The sequence below is a fragment of the Erythrolamprus reginae genome, chromosome 3, assembly GCF_031021105.1.
Source record: "Erythrolamprus reginae isolate rEryReg1 chromosome 3, rEryReg1.hap1, whole genome shotgun sequence".
NCBI classification, from domain to species: Eukaryota; Metazoa; Chordata; class Lepidosauria; order Squamata; family Dipsadidae; genus Erythrolamprus; species Erythrolamprus reginae.
The window spans coordinates 208,070,280-208,089,595 of record NC_091952.1 but is presented as its reverse complement, the minus strand read 5'-3'; the positions used below and the strand labels follow the sequence as shown (position 1 = coordinate 208,089,595).

Below are 19,316 nucleotides of genomic sequence, written 5' to 3'. Positions count from 1 at the left end.
TTTTGACTTCCGGGTTGAAAAATCGCAAATTACCCTGTTCGCAATGGTCGGGAACGCAATAACCGGGGGATCACTGTATTAATCAGATACAGTAGTACCTCGTGATACGAACCCCTCATCATACGTTTCAGCCGGCCAGGAAGGACGTCTACGTGACGTCAAAGCTCCGCCCATGGAATTCCCTGTTGGGATTCCCCACCTCCGTTTGAGCCTCCTGACCGGCCGACAGCTCCGCGGCTCTTTTGCAAAGCTGACAGCCGGGCGGCAGGGCTTCTCGGCATCCTCCTGAACCCAAACACCGAACCTGAACTTTGCCGAACTTTCGGGTTCGGCGTTCGGGAGAACACCGAGAAGCCCCCCGGCTGTTTCAAAAGGCGACAGCCGGGCAGCGGGGCTTCTTGGTGGCCTCCCGAAACCGAACATTTGCCGAACTTCCGTGTTTGGCATTCGGGAGAACACTGAGAAGCGCCCGGCTGTTTCAAAAGGTGACAGACGGGCGGCGGCAGCCAGCGAAGCGCCGTTTTTGCATATATATTTTTTGCTTGCACGCATTAATTGATTTTACATTGTTTCTTATGGGAAACATTGTTTCGTCTTACAAACTTTTCGCCTTACGAACCTCCTCCCAGAACCAATTAAGTTTGTAAGACGAGGTATTACTGTACCAAGTTCATACTTCATTTAAATCAAGTTTCTTGCTACCATATTCTTTAAATAAATAGACATACAAGAATATTATATGAAAAACTTTGAGAAATATCAGCTTTGCCTGATAAAGCAGCTTGAAAAAACAGGGTATATTATATGCATTCTTTATGGGTAGCATTATTATAGCAAAAATCTGAACGAAAAGGAATGACTAAGACAAAATTGAAATTAATTATTATTCTAAAAGGAGATTACAGATACTGAGGTTCCAGATGATGTGATGGAGTTAGAAATGGATGAGCTCAATCAGCACGAGTGTATGGCTTCTATGACAACCCTACTCAAACATATGCATAGAAATAATATCACACCGGTAGTAGAAAAAGTAAGTATTCCATTGTAGCTTTGTGGAATTGACTTTCAGTTAACTTAATTTATAATAAGTATGGTTTCATATATATAAATTTGTATATTTTGTTTTGGATATTCAGGATACAAATTCACCAGAACTTCCTCCGTGGATGAAGTTTTTGCTCAGCAAACTGGGAAATTCTGCTATACCTCTAAATATTCGTCTCTTTATAGCAAAACTCATTGTGAACACAGAGGAAGTAAGTTTTTTTATGATAGAGAAAAGTTGTAGTATATAGCTGGTATTCTTGCATTGAATAGCAATGCATGATGATGAGCTGGGGTGGCGCAGCAGGTAGAGTACTGTACTGCAGGCCACTGAAGCTGACTTGTAGATCTGAAGGTCAGTGGTTCAAATCTCATCACCGGCTCAAGGTTGACTCAGCCTTCCGAGGTAGGTAAAATGAGGACCCGGATTGTGGGGGCAATAGCCTTGCTCTGTTAAAAAAGTGCTATTGCTAACATGTTGTAAGCTGCCCTGAGTCTAAGGAGAAGGGCAGCATAAAAATCGAATGAATGAATAAATAAATAAATAAATAAATTTCTTTGGGTTATCAGAGCAGCTAATATACCACAATTGTGATCAGCAAGTCTGTCATTAATGCACCATGGTCACTGAGGAAGGTATCACAAGAATATCATTTCCACTGTGGTCATTCAGCAAGATATCACATGACTTCAACTTGTGGTTTCACTTTTATATTCTTCAATAATTCTACTTAGTAGAAGCTGGTTGTGAAGTACCGAAATGGTGATCCTGTGATTGGGATGCTGTGAGAGATGTGAGGATTGGTTACAAAGCTGTATTAACTGAACAGTCTTTAAACAAGACAATATATAAAGTCTACTCATGGTAGTTCTGGTGTTTTTATTAAATAGAGTCAGTTTAACATTCTTTTTATGAACAAGATTTCCAAATATTACCGGAAGTGACAAAAGTAAAAAGTAAAAGTTCAAAGTAAATATAGGCATAACAAAACCAAATAAACTCTGTCTTTGATCTTGTGAGGGATTTTTTTTGCAGCTTGTTGAAATATATTATTTTTCTAAGCAAATATAGATTCCTAGCTGATTTCTTAAGTAATTAGTGTAGCTAGTAAACGCCTATGTGAGGTGGAGCAAACTATGGTCATATAATATTGTTATTACTATGCATACATTTTGACTGTGAATAGACAAGGGTGCAAAATAACTTCAATATCATCAGTCTCTGTGCTGTTGCTCAAAAGTAAGCCCTCCCAACCAAGCGATAGCTGCTTCTGATTCACAAGTTTTATCAAATCTCTGGAGTAAGGGATGATAATTCCTTGGCTAAATAGTATCTTTTCTAGACAGAAAGCCACTGTCCATACAATTTGGTTAGTAGCTTTATGAACAGCGTTATAATTTACAGTGTAATTAGCTGTTCGTGAAATGAAGAGTGGAAGGACATTTGTTTGATCTTAATTGGCATCCTGTAGACAGCAATGTTATCTCCCCTGTGATGATTAATTTATCCCTCTCCCTGTACCAAAGTATTTGAACTCATACAAAGTTATGCTAGATAACAGTAGTTGAAGGATGTTCCTTTTAAAAGCAGTAAAACCTGATGATTCAATAGACATTCTGGAATTATCCAGAATTTTGTATTTTATATTGTGGGTAGCAATTGATTGATACCTACTAATAGAGGGATTTGATTGAGGTAGTAACTCTTACATTAATTATGAATATAAATCAGAGATTGAAAAACTAACCTTTTATGTAATCTATCTGCTTAGATATTGTTGTGTAGGGCATGACAAGTTCTTGGATTGTTGGGTATTTGAATGGGTAACCTTTTAAATAATAATTTTATTTTATTAGAGGTAAATAACAAAGTTAACATGCAATAAATTTTACAATGGCAATCTTGGATTTTTCTTCTCCAGGTTTTCCAGCCTTATGCAAAGGGGTGGCTAGGCCCTTTACTGCAACTGGTTGTTTCTGGAGATAATGGAGGAGAAGGAATACATTACATGGTGGTGGAAATAGTGGTCACTTTGCTTTCATGGACTAATGTGGCAACTCCTAAAGTAAGAAATGTACTTGGTTATAGTAAGGCAGCTAGTATACTAGCTATTTACTGGTGGGCCTGCACACCCGCCCTGGCACATGTGAGCGAAGTGCGCAAGTGCACTCACATTTGCGAACCAATAGGGAAAGTAAATTAATACTGTTGGATTTCTAGAAGGGACCGTTACCTTAAGCAAGGTGCTCAGCCCGCTGGAACTGAGCCAGGACCTTCCGGAGGTGATGGTTATTAAAGTACAGACAGAGCATGTTCGAATGAACAATTTCTTTTATTAGAAAAGTAGAAAATAAAGTAACGTCTGAGGAGACATAAAATGGCACATCTACATTGTAAATGAAGATGAAGCGTAATGGGGGTTCTCTAAAGCTAGAGACTGCCTTCTTCTCCAAGAAGAAGGATGTGAGCAAACAGGTTACATCACAAAGGAGGAGCTACATTAATAAACAGAGTTAACTATCTAACTACTGGATGTTTCTCAATGTCTTTGGAGGCTGTCAAAATCACAGCGTGACAAATACCACCTCTAGAGGATAGGTCCAGTCATTATATATATACCGGTTCACTTGTACCATTCCAAACCGGCTGAATACCACCTCTACTGCCCTTCTTCCCGTTCCTGCTTCCCTATCCTTCCTCCTCTTTAGTACATATATTCTTGATAGAACAGTGGCTAAGAGAATTTTGTATTGCTGGAAAATAAGACTTTTTTTTTTGTCTTTTCTGAATATTTATTAGTCATAAATGGAGAATTTGGCAAGTCTGAATATAATGTGTTTAAGCTCCCAAATATTTTGCCATTTTATGAGAAAAGAGGAAGATTTGCAATATGCTTTTTCTAATTCTTTCATATCAGGGCAATATAAAGGATGAAGTCTTGGCAAACAGGTTGTTGGAGTTCCTAATGAAAAATGTATTTCATCAGAAAAGAGCAGTATTTAGACATAACCTAGAAATAATCAAGACAGTAATAGAGTGCTGGAAGGATTGTCTGAACATACCTTACAGGTAAATGATGGCAATAAAATGTGGTTGTATATGCAATTCTCCAAGAGCTATAGCAAATATGAGAAGGGTTGACTTTCTGCACACTATTGAAGTACAACAGCAGCCCCAGTAAGCATCGGCCATACTAAGAGATGCTGTAATTGAAGTTCTGTAGTTGTTGGCCTATTATCAAATCTGCTTTTTAAGTAAACTAGGACTAATCTGAGACAATATGCACAAATTTGTTTGTTTGTTTGTTTGTCTTTTATGCCGCCCCCTCCAAGGACTCGGGCCAGCTTACAACATATAAAATAACAATATATAACCTCCTGAATCTAATCAATAATTAATAATCTAAAAAACCCAGAAACCATCAAAACACTTATACACATTCAATCCACTAACTCGCATAACTTTCGTTGGCCAGGGGCAGAGGTCTAATAGCCCGAAGCCTGGCGACATAAATGAGTCTTGAGACTCTTACGGAAGGCAAGGATGGTGGGGGCGGTATGACTCTCCGGGGAGAGCTGATTCCAGAGGGCCAGGGCCGCCACAGAGAAGGCTATTCCTCTAGACCCCACCAAGCGACATTGTGTAGTTGGTGGAACCTGGAGAAGGCCGAATATAGGACCTGACTAGTCGCTGGGACTCATGCGGCAGAAGGTGGTCCCGCAGGTAGTCTGGTCCGATGCCATGTAGGGCTTTATAGGTCATAACCAGCACTTTAAATTGAGTCCGGAAACCAATTGGCAGCCAGTGCAGACTGCGGAGTGTTGGAGAAATGTGGACGTGTCTGGGTATTCCCATGCATGCTCGCGTGGCTACATTCTGCACAATTTGTAGTTTCCAAACACCCTCCCCCAACTCCAGGGAAGCCTTTGGAGCCTGGGGATGGTGAAACACAAGTCTACTGGATCCACTAGAAGTTGGGAAACAGGCCATTTCTGGCCTCCAGAGGGCCTCTGTGGGGCAGGGAAAGCTGTTTTCACATACACCTAGGCATTGAATTATGGGTGTGGGCAGTCACGCATGTGCAATAGTGGGCACACACACTCTTTCGGCACCTGAGGAAAAAGAGGTTCGCCATCACTGTCCTAGACCAAGATTTCAGCTACCTTTTATTAGATGCCTCTATTAGACTAAATCAGAAATGTTTTTGCATCACATTAAATCATTTGTTTATGGTTCCTAAGTTTGAGAAGTAATCCCATCTATTATTCATGATTTATGGCTTACTATATTATAGTACATTATTTGTCCAGTTTTCTACCAGTCTCCATTTAGGTAAACATTATAACTTAATGTGATGAGTGGTTCCAGTTATTAAGTGACCAATATTTTGCTCTCTATACTTTCTCAATACAAAACACCAACCTGATAGTTTTCATTGGCACCAGTGGTTACTTGTTATTTTCAGTACCTTCATCTATGTCTTTGCTTGCTACAGGATAATATTTCAACAATTTTCTGCTGGAGATCCTAATACAAAAGACAATTCAGTAGGAATTCAATTATTAGGAATTGTTCTTGCTAATAATTTACCTCCATATGATCCAAAGTGTGAAATAGATAGTATAAGGTAAGAATTACAACTTTCTGATAGTCATGTCCAGGTATATTGAGCATTGAAACTTTTAGCTAAGAAGAAAGTTATACAAATTGGAGATGACTTTGGGGTACATAGATTGGAAAACAAATAATGAAATTGGCATACAGTATAGTTTACTAGCTATCAGTTGTCATTTTCCTAGAGGATTTGATTGATTTTTTTTGGTTATATTTCATATTTTTGAATGTGTTTCGGAAATTCTATCCTTGGAGATGTTTCAAACTTAGGAAAGAGGTTGATGTGTTGGGATAATTTTCAGTGAATGAAAATTAACCCTTTTAAATTTAGAGAATTTATTAACAGAATTGGGAGATGAAAAAGCAGATCTATAGCTCTGGAACTCTTCAAACTTTATCTGAAAATTTCAAGTTGTAGGGAAAGTAGTTTACATTTAAATTACATGTTTCACTAGATATTTAATAAACCACCCTGTTGCGACTAAATGTAAAATTAGTGAGAAAATCATATGTTTTAATATATGTCAGGAATAAATATGCATTTGTGAGATATTGTGAAACAAATGATCTTTCTCATTTATGTTAGATATTTCCAAGCTTTGTCTAACAACATTGCTCTGATAAGATACAAGGAAGTATATGCTGCTGCTGCTGAAGTACTGGGACTTGTTCTTCAGTACATTGCTGAGAAAGAAAATGTGAGGATAACATGCTTTTTATGGTTTATTATACTATAATTAAAGAGTTAGGTTTTTAAATCAATTTGGTTCTTAATATAGTACCTAAAATACATTAACTTTAATACTAGGACCTAAAATATTGGACTAATCTACAGGCAGTCCTCAATTTACAACAACAGTTGAACCCAAAATTTCTGTTACTAAGTTAGACAGTTGTTGAGTGAGTTTTATCCAATTTTACAATCTTTTTTTTGCCACTGTTATTAGGTGAATCACTGCAATTGTTAGTATATGTGCTGCTGAAGCGAGCACACTGCAATTGTTAATAATATGATTATAAAGTGAATCTGGCTTCTCCATAGACTTTTCTTGACATAAGGTCGCAAAAGGTGATCACATGACCCCTCATAAATATGAGTGCGTTGCCAAGCATCTGAATTTTGGTCACATGATCATAAGAATGCTACAACAGTATGAAAAATGGTCATAAGTCGCTTTTTATAATGCCATTGTAACTTTGAACAGTCACTAAAGAAACTCTTGTAAGTCAAGGACTATTTGTATTGAAAATAGCATTGAAAGACACTGTAGAACAGTGATATTACAAAATATTAGATTTACTTTGCTGTGTATCTTGAAAGATCCTTCTGGTCCAGAATTCATTCTCCAGTGTAGCTATTTAACTCTTAAGAAGCTGTGTAAAAAATAGTTTATGATAAAAGTATCATTCATTGTCTCTGAATGAAGATTTACAGACACTGAAAAAGAAAGGTCCTTTTTATGACATGTTTCTAAAAGAACCGAGGGAATAAATTTCAATTAGCAGCAGTAGTTTTAATTATTGCCAAAATATGTGAGTTTTTTTACATTCACTTTTCAATTTTTCAGACATTTGAAGGTCCAATTTATGACATGGTCATAAAACAATTAAAGCTGCATCAGAATACCAGAGATGACAAATTTATTGTATGCCTGAATAAAATCACAAAGAATTTCCCTTCTCTTGCTGATAGGTATATTGGAATTGTGAGTGATATTGTACTATTGGGATTATGAGCTTAATACCTTGGTCTAACTTCCGGTACTTTTTGTTTTTCATCATGGGAAGATTTATGACTTCTGTCTTCTTTCTGCTACCAAAACTTCACGGAGTAATGAAAACTCATTGCTTGGAAGTAGTCATGTGCCGTGCTCAAGAAACAGCTGGTATGTACTTAGAGTTGAAGAGTAAGGAATTCAACCAAGTCATGAGCCACAGGTGAGGGATGGTATGATTTGTAATTATTTATTGGTAGAATACAGTGATCCCCCGCTCGTTGCGAGGGTTCCGTTCCAGGACCCCCCGCAACGAGCGGGTTTTCGCGAAGTAGCGCTGCGGAAGTAAAAACACCATCTGCGCATGTGCAGATGGTGTTTTTAACTTCCGCAGCGCTAGCGAGGAGCCGAAGATTGGGGGCGGCGCGGCTGTTTTAAAACATCGCCGCCGACATGGGGGGCTCGCTAGCACCCCCCCGAACCCCCAACCCAGGTTTGGGGGGGTGCTAGCGAGCCCCCCATGTCGGCGGGGACGTTTTAAAACACCCGCGCGGCTTTCCAATGAGTCCCGAAGACAAACGCGGAAGTTTGACGTTTGTCTTCGGGACTCATTGGAAAGCCGCGCGGGTGTTTTAAAACGTCCCCGCCGACATGGGGGGCTCGCTAGCACCCCCCCAAACCTGGGTTGGGTTGGGGGTGCGAAATGACTTGGAGGAATGTGAAGCTGAAACCGGCCGATTTGGACTTCCCTTTCCTCCAAGTCACTTCGCCGCTCGTGTCCTGGCTAAACCGGGCAGCAGGAGACAGGCTTTGAGTTTTGGCTGCGGGGCGAGGGAGTTAGGAAAGTCCTACTTCTCCCCCCGCAGCCAAAAACTCAAAGCCTGTCTCCTGTTGCCCGGTTTAGCCAGGACACAAGCGGCGAAATGACTTGGAGGAATGTGAAGCTGAAACCGGCCGGTTTGGACTTCCCATTCCTCCAAGTCACTTCGCCGCTCGTGTCCTGGCTAAACCGGGCAGCAGGAGACAGGCTTTGAGTTTTGGCTGCGGGGCGAGGGAGTTAGGAAAGTCCTACTTCTCCCCCGCAGCCAAAAACTCAAAGCCTGTCTCCTGCTGCCCGGTTTAGCCAGGACACGAGCGGCGAAATGACTTGGAGGAATGTGAAGCTGAAACTGGCCGGTTTCAGCTTCACATTCCTCCAAGTCATTTCGCCGCTCGTGTCCTGGCTAAACCGGGCAGCAGGAGACAGGCGGTGGGCTGGGAGCCGCAGGCGAAAGGAGCTCGGGCATTGTTCTCCGGACCCCGCCCGCAGCCTGGAGAGGGAAAGGGCCGCCGCGGGGCTGAGCGGGCGGGGTCCGGAGAACAATGCCTGGCGCCGCGCTCCGATGCCCGAGCTCCTTTCGCCTGCGGCTCCCAGCCCACCGCCTTGCTGGTTGGCTTCTCCTCCTGCTCAGCCTCGCCTCGGCCTTTGTGCGCGGCTTGTCCCGACAGCCCCCCACCCCAGCACTTTGAATCCAGCAGCTTCTGCTGGACACGGGCGGTGGGTGGGACGAGCGGCGCGGAAGCCAGGGGCTGTGGCAGCTCGCCCCCCCATCGCCCGTATCCAGCAGAAGCGGCGGGATTCAAAGTGCTGGGGTGGGGGGTGTCCCGACAGCCCCCCACCCCAGCACTTTGAATCCAGCAGCTTCTGCTGGATACGGGCGGTGGGTGGGACGAGCGGCGCGGAAGCCAGGGGCTGTGGCAGCTCGCCCCGCCCATCGCCCGTATCCAGCAGAAGCGGCGGGATTCAAAGGGATTCAAGGCTAACTTCTGCGCTTGGCTTGAGGACTCAGCTGGGAAGCGGCACGGGTGTTTTAAAAGGTCTCCGCCGGCATGGGGGGCTTCCTACCACCCCCCCAACCCCCAACCCGGGTTTGGGGGGGTGCTAAGAAGTCCCCCATGCCGGCGGAGACCTTTTAAAACACCCGTGCCGCTTCCCAACTGAGTCCCGAAGCCAAACGAACCCGGGTGGCCGGGCGAGCAGTGAGCAAATGGCGGGTGGCCGGGCGAAGGGCGAGCGGGTGCTGGAGGGGGGGGCTTCTCGCCCTCCCGCCAGCAAGAGGGGAAAGACCCAGGGAAGCCGCCCAGCAGCTGATCTGCCCGGCGGGGAACACCATCTACGCATGCGTGGCCATAGGAATAAAGGGCGCACATGCGCAGATGGTGTTTTTACTTCCGGGTTGAAAAATTGCGATGTAGCCCGTTCGCAATGGTCGGGGACGCAATAACCGGGGGATCACTGTACTCCATATTAAAATGTCTTTGAGCAAACTCCACTTAAGAAAGTGGGAGTAGATCAAGGGTTTTTTGTCATTTTGCCTGATAACAGATGTTGGAATTAGGTCTCTTGTCTGTTTCAATAGGCCATTTGATACAATCCCCAACGATTAATAATGAAAGCAGTAATGGTGTTTTATTCATTTCCCCCTTAGAGACGATGAAAGGCAAACAATATGCTTAAATATTGTGCACAAGATGTTACCTAAGCTAAAACCAGCTGAAGTATTAGAGCTACTTCCTTCAATAACTGGATTCATTTCTCATCCTTCACCATTATGTCGGGCTCAAATGTATGATGTGCTCATGTGGATCTACGATAACTACAGGTAAAGATCAGAGCATTGAGAGTGTCATAAATAAATAGGCCTTGATTAGAATTCTTTTCTTTCAAAAAAAGAATAAAAAACTAAAGTTGATCAGTCTCTTTTTTCTTTATTTTTATTTTTTCCTACCCAACACAATTGTCTCTTTCCTCCTCCATTTTCATCTATCTCTCTTACAGTTTGGAAAGCCACAGAACAAAATGCCTCAATAACTCATTTCTACCATAAATTCCACACAGAATATCTATAAACTCTTTTTGCCCAAATCAGCAGAAAAAGGAAGTGTTGGGAACTGCATTGGGAAGGCCTGGGTCATACTTCTGCAGAACATTCACTTCTGCCATAATGCAGATTTGCAGCTCATGGGGAGGTGGGTGGAAGCTGGAAAATGCAGTTGAATATTTCAGTGCCTCTTTCATTTCTCTTTTTCCACTACTTGGGAAACTTCAGAATTCGCATTCATTAACTTTTTATTTTATATTTGAAGGCTACATAATGGGTCTACCTACATTCAGGTTTTGACATTTAACATTGTAAGGATGTGCAAATAGACATCACATACCCAGTTGTGTAGTAGCCATGTGCAAAACCTACTCTAGGAAGAAAACATCCTGGAGAATGTGAATAAGTTCATGCATATGCTCATTGGAGCAAAACTATCATTAGCTGAATTTCTGTTATCTTATCTATCCTATCTATCTATCTATCTATCTATCAATCTATCTATCTATCTATCTATCTATCTATCTATCTATCTATCTATCTATCTTCTACTTCCATAGAAAGAGGAGTGGCTTAAATAGAAAAACTTCTCATAAAATCTAAAAAACCAGAGAAACAGTAGAAGTATCAGCAGAGGAAGGCACAGAGGGGTTCCTCCTGGTTCAGACAGGTTCGATAGAACTGGTAGTAATGTGGCAGTATGAGTCATTGTAACTGGCAGCGACCCAGGCCTGCCACGTCCCTGAGCCGGTTCTCTCAGTGTCGCCATAAGCACCGCCATCTTTTTTAAAAAGTTCTGTGCATGCACAGAGTGACATTTCCAGGAAGTGATGCATGCAAAACGTGCGCTTCTGTCATGATGCGGATTGGTGGGGAAGGTAAGTAGAAGCCACCCCTGGGTGGGCAGCTGAGAATTGAACTGAATGGCCACTCAACAAATACTGGTAGAACAGGCAAGGTATTTAATTGCAAAAAACAGACAAGAACAATAGCTAGAGGAGAAGGAGGAAAGAATATGGAGTACAACTGCAAAAACTGGTGAGAACATCAAAATATATCATCTCCGTTTATTAGAAATTATGTTGTGGAGTGAAGGAATGTGAGGCAAAGACATTAAAGAAGCTAAGGATTTAAAACCAGTTTAGGAACAAGATGTGTTCATCTTCAGAATTTATTTTAGTGTGGAAGTCTTTAGAGCAGCTTCAAATATTCTTTTGTGACTTAGGCAAAGCACATGCAATTGAAAAAAATGAATTTCCTGTTCTTAGTTTAGCTTTGGTTTATAAGCCCTCCTTTTGAATCCTAGACCTACAGATAGCTGAAGCTTATTATTTACTAACCATATCTAAATGTAAAGTAAATCCCTAAAGAGCTTTTTCCTGTTTCTTAATTATTTATTATTATTCTAAGTGGTCTCATGTAATATATTTTATCTGAGGAAAACCATCATCAGTATTCTGGTGTGAGTGACTAAGGTTCAGTAGAGCAGTGTTTCCCAACCTTGGCAACTTGAAGATATTTGGACTTCAACTCCCAGAATTCCCCAGCCAGCAAATGCTGGCTGGGGAATTCTGGGAGTTGAAGTCCAGATATCTTCAAGTCGCCAAGGTTGGGAAACACTGCAGTAGAGCATGCATTTTCTTTTATCAGTGATTCAGAAAGTCAAGCAGATGAGGAATCTTCGCAAGTGCTGAAATTGGCAAAAGAATGTTTACTTCAAGGACTGATTGATGAAAATTCTGGACTACAGTAAGTAATGCAAATTTTATTCTGAAATCAGAATTCTCTTTTTAAAAGTTGGATTGTATCTATTGCAAAACTGTGCATATATATACATATATTTACAAAATAAACTCTATAACACATTTAATTTTTAAGTTGAACTGAAATATATATCTTGTTTATTCAAAATGATAAAAAATTACAATCTAAATGTCTTAACAAATTCTGAACCTTTTAAAATACAGATTAGATTTAAGCAAAACTTTTATGTTACATTTGGGAATGATATAGAGGTAATCCTCACTTACCATTCATAAGGACATAAAGATATGTCATGCACTTTTTCACATATTTACAGAGCTATGGATTATTTGATATTTGCATATTTGTTTTCTTTTACAGATTAATTGTTAGGAATTTTTGGAGTGATGAAACTAGACTACCAACAAATACTCTTGATCGCATGTTGTCTTTACTAAGGGGTTTGTACTCTGAAAAAATTGAAACTCAGTATTTGAGTTTAGCTACAAATTTTCTCCTTGAAATGACGAGCAAAAGCCCCGATTATTCTAGAAAAATGTTTGAATATCCGCTTTCAGAATGTAAATTTCAGGTGCGTGTATATTATTTTGCAAAATTATAAGAGAATATTGGAGTACTTTTTAAAAACTAAAATGCTTTAAGTTAGAAGTAGAACATTTGAAAAAAATTATGTCATAATATTGTACTTTTTATGTTAATTCTTTGAACAGAGGCAAAGATATTAATTTTGATGATTACATTAAAAGCATGCAACTGCATTTCTGTTTTTACCTTGATATTTTTAATTGATATTAAAATTATAATTTACTGCTATATAAACTTCATAATGAATAAAAATGAAAGAGAGGAATAGGGTGAATTATGCTACTCATTATTCCATATACATGTTATGCATCTCTTAAAAAGTATGAATATACCTTAATTTCGTTATGAAATATTTACAAAGATTGCATATATTAATATGGGGCTGCCTATAATTTGTTGTGATTATTTTTTATGGCGGGGAAAAGGATAATGTTTTCTTATGTTCACAAATATGTGAACCAGTAATTTGAGAATAAATGGGCAAAAAATATTTTGTTTTGACTATTTACCTTATTTTTTGGAGTATAAGATGCACCGGAGTTTAAGACACATCTTAGGTTTGAAGAAGGAATTTTTTTTAAAAAAACTGCCAACCAGGTATTCGTCTGGCTAGCATCCTTAGTCTGGTCAGCTTCAGCACATCATTTTATCCCCTGGTTAGAGCTTTAGAAAAACCTATTCAGAGAGAGTAGCACTGAAAAAGCTTGCAAGCCGGTAAGAGCTGGGAAGATAATTAGCACATTGTTAGGGTTGGGGAAAAAAACTTTAAAAAGCTATATTCAGAGTATAAAATGCACCCAGATTTTCAATCTCTTTTGGGGGGAGGTGCATCTTATATTCTGAAAAATACGGTAACTAATATAGATTTTATATACAACATACAGAATATATAGTTTTACATACTATACTTCATAATTTCTTTTAACTATAATGTTTATAAAATACTTTTAATTTATAACTAAATTAACATCCAGGCATCAGGCTAGAATTGGTCCTCAGCCTTTCTAATGCCACGACTCCTTAATACAGTTTCTCATGTTGTGGTGAACCCCAACCATAGGTTTAGCGCCAATTCTCTCAACAGAACTTTAAGCTGATTGGCAGGAAGGTCAGAAGGAAATCATCCTCATTGTAAATGCCTGATTGGTTGGATTGCAAAAATATGTTCCAAGGAGCCAGAATAGAAGCTTTAGTTCCTAACACTATGGGAAATTTGTCCTTTCCCATGGTCTTAGGCGACCCCTGTGAAGTGGTTGTTTGACCCCCAAAGGAGTCCCAGACCCTCAGGTTGAGAACCACTGGGCTAGAAACTACAAGACTTTGAGTTCTAGTGCTACCTTAGGCATGAAACCAGCTGGGTTCTCTTTGAGCCAGTCACTCACACTCTCTCTCAGCCCAATTCATCTTTCAGGGTTGTTGTTATGAAGCAAATAGGAGTCTCATTAATTGCCTTGAGTAACTTATCAAAATAATAAAGATGGGAAATAAATAAAAATAGATAGACGCTATCATTAAAAAAACCTAAAAAATGTAAAATCATCTTAAGGAATGAATCTATTTTAAGTAATGTCAAATAGGGTAGTGTTTTTTTCAAGCTAATAAATACAGTTGATTAAAACTGCAAACCTGTAATCTGTTTTTCCCCATATACTGATCTTTGATATATTTAAAAATAATAAAGTATAAATAATATACTTTTAAGCATATGAAGATTTAGTAATCTCTCTATTCTTAATTGAATTCTGCAGACTATATTTGTATAGGATTATAATGTTTGTGTTGACATCAGAGTAATGATTAGCAAGAGGGCTTCAAGTATTTCATATATTTGTTCTCCAGGATTTTGTAATTGATTCCAATTGGCGGTATCGAAGCACTATTCTTACCCCAATGTTTGTGGAAACTCAGGCTTCCCAAAGTGCCGTTACACAGGAAGGATATTTGGGTGGCCGGCTAAGAGCTACTCAGCAACAACTTGAATTTACGCCCACCCAGAATATCAGTAAGTCTCTTACACCTTTATTGTAAAGCATTAGCATTATCATAATGAAATTGTTAAACCGTAATGGACATAGGATTATGTTTTTCCACATTAAAGAATAATTCAATGCAAAATTGTATTTGTCATATGTTTCTGGATATCATTGATTACCTTTCTTTCATTTACGTCTTTGCATTTCATATATCATGCTTGCATTTCAGTTTTTCTATCAAAACTAATACTCTGTTGTCATTCTTTAGTATGTAATAGGACCATATAAAGGAAAAGTATTTTCTGGAAAGAGGCAACTTGCTTTTACATACATTGAATTGTGCTCTTATGCTCTTTTTACAGGTGGAAGAAACTCTTTCAACTGGCTAATAGGAAACAGTGTTGACACCTTTGCAGAGTCTACGGTTTCTTCCTCTTCTGAGTCAGTTTCCATGTTGCTCATTAACAAGCGTACAGACAGATCTTACAAAACTGCATTCAAACCATTGACTCCGAATTTTGGGAAAAAACGACTGGGTTTGCCAGGAGATGAAGTAGACAGTAAAACTAAAGGTTGTTGGGCCATATTATTTGTTATTACTCTGATTCTTTTTGCTCTTTCAATATGATTCTCAAATCAGGTCACTCACACACACACACACCAGTGGCAAAACCAGGGTTTATTTGGATAGCAGTAGCATAATTTTTAAAAAGTTTATACTGGGAATAAACACTTTGTAGACTACCATAAATAATAAATTCTAATATTGAGGTTTGCATTTTTATTTACATTACTATGTCTCTTATCTGTTCTTTGTAAATCAACAATACATGTCGCAATTTTGAATGAATTTGCATGCCCTTTCCCCAAACTTCCACATTTTTAAATTCTATTTTGTAGACTGCACCAAAAAATACACCAAGTGCATACTGGTATGAGAGATACTAATGAAAAGATATTCACTGTAATACATGAAAATATTTCTCTGTTCAATATTAAATTGGTTATGGTGTTGGTTATGACCTATAAAGCCCTTCATGGCACCGGACCAGAATATCTCCGGGACCGCCTTCTGCCTCACGAATCCCAGCGACCGATTAGGTCCCACAGAGTTGGCCTTCTCCGGGTCCTGTTGACTAAACAATGTTGTTTGGCGGGACCCAGGAGAAGAGCTTTCTCTGTGGTGGCCCCGACTCTGGAACCAGCTCCCCCCCCGGAGATTAGAACTGCCCCCACCCTTTTTGCCTTTCGTAAACTCCTTAAAACCCACCTTTGCCACCAGGCATGGGGGAATTGAGATATCTCCCCTGGGCCTATACAATTTATGTATGGTATGTCTGTATGTATGTCTGCTTAATAACGGGTTTTTTAAAAATGTTTTTAAATTATTAGATTTGTTATGAATTGTTTTATTGCTGTTGTGAGTCCCAAGTCTATGGAGAGAGGCACCATACAAATCTAAATAATAATAATAATAATAATAATAATAATAATAATAATAATAAATATATATATATATATATACATCTAAATATGTAGCTTAAAACAGATTTCTTCTTTGGAAATCTGAATTTCCAAAATTATGTTTAAAAATTGCTGAGAAATCATCAAGTTTTAATTTTAAATATGGAAACAGGTGCAATCATTTTTGCAAGATATCTTGTTAAAAAGTTTGCATAATAAATATTTTCAGCCATTCTATCCTACCCCTTTTCTTCTCTTCCTTAGCAGTCTCATTAGGCACGGGGGAGAGGAATATGCTTCTGTACAAGAATATTTGTGAAATCTGGAACTACTGTTACTAAGTAGTTCCTAATCAGCAGCACCGCTTGCTTATATGAACACTTTCAAGGGCACAACTGAAATCAGTGAATAACTGACAATAGTTCTAGCTGTGCAGGTACAATAGCATGGGAATAGTTGAGCAGGAAATGGTAATTTAAGCAGTTCAGAAATTATCAAATTATGTTTCTTGTTCAAAGGAATCACCAAAAAAAATGACTTAAAGGATGACAATAAGATGGTTCTTAAAGGTGTTCCAATTCTGTCTCTGCCCTATTATAAATCTTAAGTCGTACAATTTGAGAAATTCTCAATTCTGGGATTTGGCTAACAAGATTGAATATGTAATTTCTTAAATTGTTTTACTGTGTAGGTTTAAAGGAATTTATTTCTACGTGCATTAGGTACAGATGAACACACAGAAATTCTGAGACTACGGAGACGCTTCTTAAAAGATCAAGAAAAGCTTAGTTTGATCTATGCAAGAAAGGGCGTTGCTGATCAGAAACAAGAAAAGGTTAGTTTTCCATATATAATTTTCCAAATATGCCTGACTGGTACATGGAGTTCCTGTTCATGGGTTGATATTAAATTATAAAAGGTTATTATAAGTCTTAATTATAACATAGTTGTCCTTAAGTATGGTTTAAGGCAAGGATCCCCAAACTTGGCAACTTTAAGACTTGTGGACTTCAACTCCCAGAATCCTCCAGCCAGCAAAGCTGGCTGGAGGATTCTGGGAGTTGAAGTCCACAAGTCTTAAAGTTGCCAAGTTTGGGGATCCTTGGTTTAAGGTATGTGGACTTCAATTCCCAGAACTCCCTAGCACAGCGTTTTTCAACCAGTGTGCCGTGGCACACTAGTGTGCCGTGAGACATGATCAGGTGTGCAGTAGGGAAATTAAACATGGGTGTCCAAACTATGGCCCGCGCACCGGATATGACCCGTGGAGGCTATTTATCCGGCCCGCCTCCATCCGAACATAAACATTCCCCTCACAATCCTTTCAGCTATCAGCAACAGGAAGAGTGGAGACACAGGCAACTCTCACTGACCAATCACTTTCTAGGATTCATTCCAACCACTAGTGATGAACCAATAGCAGGCCGCCTTTCATCCACACCCAGGAAGGTCCCCACTCAGGCTGCTGCACACTTGTCATTGTGTGGCCGTGGCGAGTAGTTGAAGCTGCTACTCCTCCCCATGGTCCCAATTTTTAATCCTGGTCAGGACTGGAGGTAAATGTTGCCACCACAAGATGAAGCCTCAGCCTCAGCTGGTTATGTCTATCCTGATGGTGTATATAGATATTTGACCTTTTTATTTTTATAAGAGGCCCCCTGCAGAGGGTGATATACAATGCATCACAATGTTATCTATATTGCATATGGCCTCCTAAGTGAGTATAAATACATAAATAAAAAATGTGCCGCAGCTCAAAAAAGGTTGAAAATCACTGCCCTAGCAAACATGCTAGTTCGGGAATTCTGAGAGTTGAAATCCACACATCTTAAAGTTTGTGATGTGTAAAAAACATGCACTTGTGTATTTCATGAAAAGCAAGCATGTCTGAGGCGTTCTTTGGTTTACTGAAAACAGAGGGGATGAGCAAATTTCAAGAGACTGAAATTATCTTCACTTTGACTCACAAAGGAATCCAGTCCAGATCAGTGGAGGATCCGTGTAATGTGTACCTAGTGGTTCCAGAAATATTTTATTTTAACTACCTTTTCCTGAATCTAAGTTAAACTTTGAGCAAAAATATCTAAACAACAACTGAAAAAAACCATAAAGCATAAAATGCAATCTTATACAAGGATAGATTGACATAGAGAACCAATCTATCCTTTATATATGTTTGGATAATGTTAGTTAATTGAACAAATACCTGGCTTGGTTTAAAGGTTGTGCAGTAACTCTTCTCCATCCTCCTCCATCCAATCAGATGAAGGACCAAATCAAACTGTTTTTTGTACTTGACTGGCTCCACACTTCCCTGCCCATATTTGATTTGGTCCTTCCACTGGAAGGACATGTGCCAACGACTCCCATCCCGAAGACCAGCAAATCTACCAAATTAGGGTTTTTTCCCCTCTAAATTTCTTCCTGTAGATTGGTTTACCCACAAAAAGTTTCAGGCGGCTCTGTTCCTCCATCTCAGCTCTGCAGTGTAGGACTTGGAATCTGAAGCCTCAAAATACAAATGGCAAGAAAACTCACCTTTGTTTCTTTCCCTAATGTTCCGATCCTCTCCCCTCTCCCCCCCCCTCCCGTTCCCAGAGGCCTCGAGGACCACGAGGCTGGGGCAGCCTTTTTGACAAGGCCTCTTTAGGGATCGCCATTCCAGGGTAGTTCCCACTTACTCATATGGCGAATAGCGATTTCCCTCAGGACAATTCTAGTGGCAAATGCCTCAGAAAGACAAATAAGACCATGGAGGAGTGCGATGATAAACCATCCTCCTCTCACTTTAATAGGCCCCAGAGTTCCAAGCAGTCTGCTTCTAGGGCCACTCAGAAGGCCAAAAGAGGCGTGACACGGCCTTACAAAAAATCTATAATAGATCTGCTAAAAGGAGCAGGATCTGTGAAAGGGACCAGGCCCCATTGCCTCCTTTTTCAGAGGCACGGGCAGGTAAGGATCATTTGGCACTAGATGATCCTAATTTATCCAGGCCCCAACCTAATCTCTGGGGGATTCGGGCGCTCCTATCCCACCAGGGTCTCCCTAAGCTCCCTCAGAGTCAGAACATTCCAAAGAGATCCCTGGGGAGTCAACCCAACTCCAGGTCCTTAATATGGCCCAACCCTTACCTCTGGCCCAAGCCAACTTTCAGGCCATGATCACAGCAGCGCTTCAACAAGCCCTCATGGCCAGTACGCAATCCTTTGCAATTTCAAAGGCCTCCACTTCGGCTCAGGCCCAGTCTAAATGTCGATCCAAGGCCCTTTCTCACTACCAGACCAGGAACCAA

The 19,316-nt window shown here is 40.0% G+C and overlaps 1 protein-coding gene across 1 annotated transcript in view; it reads left to right on the top strand.

Annotated features, from left to right (window-relative positions):
* The window catches only part of PRKDC (protein kinase, DNA-activated, catalytic subunit), a 114,195-nt gene that overhangs the window by 56,313 nt on the left and 38,566 nt on the right, over positions 1-19,316 (top strand). The window contains exons 47-60 of the mRNA XM_070747733.1: positions 896-1,033; positions 1,140-1,259; positions 2,970-3,113; positions 3,966-4,117; positions 5,544-5,675; positions 6,249-6,360; positions 7,231-7,355; positions 7,451-7,600; positions 9,846-10,019; positions 11,889-11,987; positions 12,363-12,573; positions 14,427-14,589; positions 14,923-15,132; positions 16,747-16,859. Of these exons, the coding sequence (XP_070603834.1) occupies positions 896-1,033; positions 1,140-1,259; positions 2,970-3,113; positions 3,966-4,117; positions 5,544-5,675; positions 6,249-6,360; positions 7,231-7,355; positions 7,451-7,600; positions 9,846-10,019; positions 11,889-11,987; positions 12,363-12,573; positions 14,427-14,589; positions 14,923-15,132; positions 16,747-16,859 (2,043 nt within the window). The remainder of the gene's footprint in view (positions 1-895; positions 1,034-1,139; positions 1,260-2,969; positions 3,114-3,965; positions 4,118-5,543; positions 5,676-6,248; positions 6,361-7,230; positions 7,356-7,450; positions 7,601-9,845; positions 10,020-11,888; positions 11,988-12,362; positions 12,574-14,426; positions 14,590-14,922; positions 15,133-16,746; positions 16,860-19,316) is intronic.